This window comes from Sesamum indicum, linkage group LG6, assembly GCF_000512975.1.
Source record: "Sesamum indicum cultivar Zhongzhi No. 13 linkage group LG6, S_indicum_v1.0, whole genome shotgun sequence".
Taxonomy (NCBI): Eukaryota; Viridiplantae; Streptophyta; class Magnoliopsida; order Lamiales; family Pedaliaceae; genus Sesamum; species Sesamum indicum.
In genome coordinates, this window is record NC_026150.1 from 14,723,066 (window position 1) to 14,730,217 (window position 7,152).

The 7,152-nt window shown below is 30.7% G+C and overlaps 1 protein-coding gene across 2 annotated transcripts; it reads right to left on the reverse strand.

Moving 5' to 3' along the window:
- LOC105164503 (protein ABIL4) lies at nucleotides 1,166–6,642 on the reverse strand. Of its 2 annotated transcripts, none has more exons than XM_020694544.1 (10): nucleotides 6,368–6,642; nucleotides 6,048–6,167; nucleotides 5,518–5,600; nucleotides 5,267–5,417; nucleotides 4,112–4,214; nucleotides 3,916–4,008; nucleotides 2,023–2,074; nucleotides 1,838–1,929; nucleotides 1,599–1,696; nucleotides 1,166–1,509 (listed from the first exon to the last, which is right to left on the reverse strand). In XM_020694544.1, the coding sequence occupies exons 2-10, from the start codon at nucleotides 6,135–6,137 to the stop codon at nucleotides 1,348–1,350; spliced, it is 924 nt and encodes a 307-aa protein (XP_020550203.1). In that variant the 5' UTR covers nucleotides 6,138–6,167; nucleotides 6,368–6,642; the 3' UTR covers nucleotides 1,166–1,347. The 2 variants fall into 2 exon arrangements, with proteins under 2 accessions (XP_020550203.1, XP_011081455.1); XM_011083153.2 differs by having other exon boundaries at nucleotides 6,293–6,641.

Sequence of the window (7,152 nt, forward strand, 5' to 3'; positions counted from 1 at the left end):
TCTCCTGAATTATAAAATGTAACAAACAATTCCAACAAAAACATCCTTAATTATTTAGACCCCTAAAATATTTTTATTACAATCATTTTTCTAAATACAATCTGAATTATTACAATTTTTTTATTTAAATTAAACACTATTCAAAATTTATAATTTTTATCCTGAGTATAGAATCTATATAAACTTCATAAATTTACAATTCTTATATTCTTTATACAACTGATAAAAGATTTACATAATTTTTGCCTATATTGTTATATATATATTGAATTTTTTTTAAAAATAAATTATCAATACAAAATATTACATCGAACATATATATATATGTATGTACTGTAAGATTTGGAAATCTATAATATAATTATTATATAATATTCTATATCTTTTTAAGTGATACATTTTTATTATGTAGACATGTAATTGAATAAAAATTTATAAGTTATGTAACATATTTTTTTATAATATTATATGGATTATGTATGTTGGCACATATATATTTTTATATGTACTTTTTAACATAATTTAATTTACTTTGTAATATATATTTGCATATATTGAGCTTATAAATATTTTTTGTGTTCCATAATTTATAAAAAATTTATAAATGATAAATATTATTTTTAAAATAAAATGTGAATAAAATTTTGTTTCACTAAAATTAGTTTGGGGGAGATATTTTAATAAAGCATATTTTAAGAAGTAGAGTAAAAAAGTATAGGGCTAGGTGAGAAGGACATTTTAGCCTTATCAATGCCAAATTATTTTATCAAGGGTATTTTTGTTATCTTTTATATTTTAGGGGATGTAAATAAAATAAAATGCATAGTTTAGGAGTACAAAGTGTATTTAACCCTAATTTCTAGCATTCTTTTTTTTTTTTTTTTAATAAAATCAAAATGGGAAACTTTTACATAGTCTCAATAGGTATGGAAATTGTAAACCATGCTAACGTCTCATGCTACAACTCTATCTCAAATAGCTTAGAATATTTCTTGGATGAGAAAGCTAATGTTTTTCAACTCATTGATTTACAATACACTTGCTTGAATTTGAAAAATTGCAATTTTTATTTTCGTACAAACCTATTTCGGCAATTATGTTTTGTAATCTTAAAAATTTAATATTGAGCACATAAACAGTCAAGAGTTACTAAAATGGCCGAAAAAGTGCATATGATCAGTTTCATTGGGCATATTTTTCTTCCGGTTTTAGCAAAGTGCGGCCATTTTTGAGCGAAATGTTTAAAATTACAAGACAAAATTGTTAAAATAGATTCATACGAAATTAAAAGTAGCACGTCCCCGTACTTATAGGATTAAAATTACAATTTTCCTTAAAGACTCAGAATTAATGCTTCTGAAGCAGAACTTGTTTCCTGGAAGTGTGAACGCTGATCAGAGCTTTGAAGAGATGCTTACTTCTTTTGGTGTAAGATTCCATCTCCCTTTCCCTATTTGTAACCTCTGCTCTTCTACATGCTGAAACTGCACGCCGAGGCTCTACCCTGCACTGTAATTGTGATCTTTTCTGTCAAAAAATCATCAAATATCGATTGTTTTGTAAGTTTAATTAAAATTCTATGTTCCATTGTCGCTTACAAGCTGTTTATTGATAGGGGGGCTGGGGGAAACGGATCTGTTCTCGATGGATCCTGAGCGCCTCAATGGGAAACGAAATGGAGAAACTGAACGCCTCCCTGTTTTAATCATATGGATCATTAGCATCAAAGAATCAGACAAGCCATGCAAGATTGATGGTGAAAAGTTGAGGTTAATCGCATCTGTTAAAATACTAATAGACATATTCTTGTCCTCATATTCAAGCATAATACACTAACCTGGTTCTTTGTCAGGGAAAACCACCTTCATGAAAGAAAAACTAGGTCGATTCGGAGAAGGTTGTGTTGAAGGCATCCTCGACTCTTCTTTCCTGCATTTGAAACCACATGTTCAGCTAAATGTTTGACCGAACCGTAATGATAACTGCCCCTGCTGAATTCTTCTCATGTGGGCATGCATATACCTCAATAAGGGTCGATGTGGCTTCATTCGTGCTGCTTGAGAAAATGAGTTATCTGCATGCATGAAAAGATAATGATGGAGTTCATTGTCACTACATAATCTTAGGAATTCAAAATTCTCAGCTACTTCCTGTTAGGAAATGGGAGATTGAATTATAATGTGTGCAGAAACGAAGAAGGAAAAATCAAACCCAAGAATGCACAATTTTACAGAATGTCTTAGTGAAGATCTAATGACATAGTGAAATGGTGGGAAATAGGAAAAATGGGATTTACCCATATGATATGAGAAATAAGAACAAATTTATGTAAACAAAAAATAGCAAATTACCCCCTATCTAAACCCTTGATAGAGAGGTAATTTGCTTTATTTCCAAAATTTAGGGGAATAATTTGTTAATTTTTTTAAAAGGAAATTTTTTACTCATTTGACATATCACATAAAATAAATTACATTTGACTCGGTAAAAAACATATATTTTGGTCTCGTAAGTTTGTCACTAAAGGGTTTCGGTATCTCACGTTCTATGAGTTATGCATTTGGTCAATTCTTTACACGTCCGACATTCCCTCTGTTAAGTATGTAGCTGGAGTTGAAACGTTTACTGAAAATTAGAAATTTCCTCTTGAAGTGAATTTTTTACTGAAAATTAGGGATTTCCTCTTGAAGTGAAATTTTTACTTAAAATTAGGGATGTCCTCTTTCAATTTATCTTCTTCAACATGAGTAGAAGCTTCTCAGTCACTTCCTCAAACTCCTTTACATGGCTCCATATTTTTCAACAAAAACTTCACTTCCAAAGGGGAAACAAGACCACGATTTTGCTATGTTTTCTTGTTGAAAAATTTGGTCGATTTTCCATTTAAATTTGTTAAAAAATGATATATGTGACCTCTCCACGCATACTTAAAAAAAATTGAGATAGCTGAAAAATTGCAATACGGAGGAGCAAATCAGTTTTATTGACAAACTTGAGTAACAGAAAAATGTATATTTTCCCTAAATAGGCCGATTCGAGGCCAGGTCTAATTTTGGACTTTCACCGCACTTTGTAGTGATATAGCAAATTCTTTCTTTCATACCCATAGACATTGCCCCTTTTGGGTTAAGGATGTAAACTCGCTATATAAGTTGATTTTGATGTCATGTTCTTAAGATTAACTTGCTATCAAAGTCATTGAGTATATTTTAAAATTCAATTATGAACAACTCATTGATGATATGATATTTACACTTTATTGATACTTAATTGGAGTGGGACAAAATATCATATTTCAGTTGAAAAAATGAAAGACTGTGCCGTGAAAAACCACTGCCTTGAAAGCGAAATTTCGGTACTACCGTGGTGCAAATAGTATAAACCGATTGCTCCCCAAGGTTAACATAGCTATAACACTCTTACACGCTCACTCGTGGAAGAGAGTTTGGAACAACGAACAAAAACACTCAGAAAAGGAAGGAAAGAAAGCAGAAAGAACAGCTCTCGAATTCTTGGTGTTTGAAACGAAATGAGTTTGAGCCTATTTATGGAAGCATACCTTGGTTGTTGGAAAAAATAGAACTCTATACCATCCACACATTTGCCAATGAAATTGTTAATATTAGGAGCAAAAAAATCGGATTTTAGGAGTCCAAAAATATGAGAAATAAAGGATTTGAATGTAATTTTTTCAAAAATATATATAACCGCGCATGCCCACCCCTGGATGGGGCAGGCAGGCGCGCATGGTGATTCTTTAAATATCCATCTACCCACACTTTTCATTTAAAATGTAGCAAAATGATTTAATATATAAAGAAGAAAAAATTATTATTTTTCCTATGTGGAACATTAGTCATTCCCAACAATTTATTCCCGAATGATTTGGAAAGGAGCAAGCAACTGGAAATATACCTTGCTTGGGTTGCTGCAAATCGTATGGGGGACATGAGGTGCAATTTCTGTACAACTCCTTTGATTTGCTGCCTAACCCACGATTCTCTGCACCTGAAAGGTAAAAGAAAGTAACTTATTTTGTTCTGTAACTTGTAAAGTTTATAATTAATTTCCAGGAGAATTAATAATTTTGAGAAGAAATTAATTTAATTGCCTGTAAGAAAGTAACGCTTATGGTGCCCGTAATTAGCTTCTACCATTAACATGCTTCGCGACAGCCCTCCCAAGTTCATAAATCCCTGAGATGTGCTAAATCTCTGCAATGCCATTCCCAGATAGAGGACAACAATTTCTCTGTAATTTCTAATAATTTCTTGTTTATTGCAGTTCGAAAGCCACTAAAAGACACATGACTTTTGTTATGACTAATTATCAACGTTAAAAATAAGAAATTATAAAAAATATTAATTAATCATAATTACACAGTAATTATTAGACATTGTTTTCACCGGAGGTTAAAAAACAAAATCCATAATAAAAAATTATAGAAAATATTAATTAACCATAGACAAAATTTAATTCCTTATTTGGTTTAGTTTTCAGCTTTTTAAAACATCTATGAAAGTGAAAATATTTTTGTTTATACTATTCTCGAAATGTTTTACTATTATTCTCATTTCAATCATTATTTTTTTTATATATTTACATATATATAGAATGTTCCAATCATTAAATATAAACTTATACATATATTTTTATCATAATAATTTGATATAAAATCACTAACAATTCTAAATCAATTATAAAATATAACTATCTATTTCATTTAAATAAAAGATGTATTTGATTTAACAACATACTAGCAATAAAACATAAAACTATCTTTTCTAAAATAATATATATATATATATATATATATATATATATATATATATATATATATATATATATATATATATATATATATATATATATATATATATATATATATATATATATATATATATATATATATATATTGCCTTTGATACCACTGACAACAAAAACTACAATTTCATCAATGTCCAATCATATTCTTATTTTCACACGAAAACAGATAAACAAATTGAAAGCACACATTTTCCACTGAGAAATTGAAAATTAAAAATGAAAAACAAAAATCAAACATGGTTAAGTTTTCACATTAATTTTGTTTAACGGTGATAAATATAGTATTAATTTAACATAATTTTTAAAATTTAGCAAAACTGAAAAACAAAATCTATTTCTTTTATAGTGAAATAAGGAACATCAATGACAACTCTAAAACAGGGATTCCTTAGGCCTCAAAATTGTTCATGATTGTGAATAGAATGAGCAAATCTTTTACCTGTTCAATGCAAGAAAATCTGGACGTCATTGAAGAGAATTGATTAGCCTTTTGGTCCAACAATCCGTTGAGCTTATCAGCCACTGAGCCCAAGTGGTCCACAGTGTTCACAAGAGCTTTAGCCACATAATTTTTCGATGATTCTACAACACTACGATCACAAGTACACAAAAACGACAACTTTTAGAGACAGAAGAGCAAAATAAACTCCTACAAAATTGGACTATCATACAGAGACTAGAAAGTCGTACAATTGTTTGTGATCGACTTTGTTGTAGGACGACTCAAAGTACTGAGCAGCAGAGTACAATTGTTGCCGTATATTTTTCAAATCCTAAAAGATGAAAGATGGATCTCGTAAGTAAAAATGAAAACATGGTTATTTTTCAATATGTCGCATTTTACTGTAAAAATGAAAACGTTAACAGAGAAAAACACTCTCAGAAGAAAAAGTAAATGGGATCCTGAAGTTAAAACAGAAGCTCAACTAGAAGATCATACTCGCATTGCCTTTTTCTTTTTTTCTGGTCATAGGGATTTTTGGGAAAATATTAGTTTTAATGCCATAGGTGTAGGGACCTGACAATTTTAGTATAACATGGATCGGTTTTATCTTGTAATTTTAAAATTTTTGCATATTGGGGATAAAAATGAACAAAATGTGCTAAAATAACCAGACATGTCCACCCAATTAAAGTGATTAGACGTCCACTTTTTCAGCCATTTAACCTAGCTACAATAATGATAAGGTATATTAAGAAAATTAGACGTAGAACGGCACCTTCAAACTATCAGCGAATTGCAAGCTCTGCTGCATGAATATTTCGTCGTAGACTGGAGGCTTCGGGAAACAATTTTCTGAAATCTCCATTGTGTGAGAATTTTGCCGTCTTCCTGTTCTCTGTTTGCGTTGAAAATAAAACAATTTTCAGACAAATATGATGGGCAAAACATTACGAATCAAAATGACAAAATGCTGAATCTCAGTGGAGAGATGAAACAGTTGACGTGAGAGAGAGCACAAACCAAAACATTTTTGCAACTTATGTCTAAGAAAAAAGGGAGATCGGATTGCTATATAAAATGGAAGTTGGTACTGACTTTCTGGGTTGTGGAAAACTGGAGAGAGAAACAGAAAGATGGATCAATAAAAGATATAGTGACAGGAGCATGGGAGCAGACAGGCTGTGGGGTTGCAAGAATCTCATCAAAGCATTACTTATAGGAGTGAAAAGAGGCAGAAAAGCACAAAAAGCACGAAAAACAGATCGTAATCATGGATTACATATGATTAGTTTAATAAGGTGTACATGTATAGATAACTTAGGGATGCATGACAAACTTGTAAGAAGATTTCATCATAGAATTTGAACAAATATCCAAGATTTTACTAAATTATTGCTTGTATATAATGTTCATGGTTAACAACTTGGAGGTGGTGTGGAGGAGGAAAGGCGGGAGACATGCTTTTAATTAAAAGCAAAGACACTTTGCTGGAAAATCAATCAACCACTTATAAGGTGTAGGTGGGGAAATTAAGTGTAACTTTAATTTCAATTCTTCTTAAATTACTCTCTCCTCTCTCTCTCTCTCTCTCTCTCTCTCACACACACACACACACACATGCTGAGTTCCTTGCAAAAGTTTGCATCAATTTGATTGAGAAGAGGTTTTATTAAGTGACCGGACAATTTTATGATGAAGACAACTACATTTAAGGTGCAGACATAGCATATATGTAGTGTGGTTTTGTTGGCATTATTTTTAAGTTGCGAAAATATAATTTTACTCTCAATTAATTCTCTTTGAATTACTACCCCACACGCACTGAATACTATGTCCAATTTTATTGTATATATGTTCTAAATAGAAGTTTAATATTGTGA

Bases quoted from the DNA above. Each gene is read 5' to 3' on its own strand.
- LOC105164503 (XM_020694544.1), bottom strand. From the start codon at position 6,137: ATGGAGATTTCAGAAAATTGTTTCCCGAAGCCTCCAGTCTACGACGAA. The intron at 4,215-5,266 runs GTAAAAGATTTG...ATGGCATTGCAG, and splicing joins GATTTTCTTGCATTGAACAG to AGATTTAGCACATCTCAGGG. The intron at 1,510-1,598 runs GTAAGCGACAAT...TCACAATTACAG, and splicing joins CCCCTATCAATAAACAGCTT to TGCAGGGTAGAGCCTCGGCG.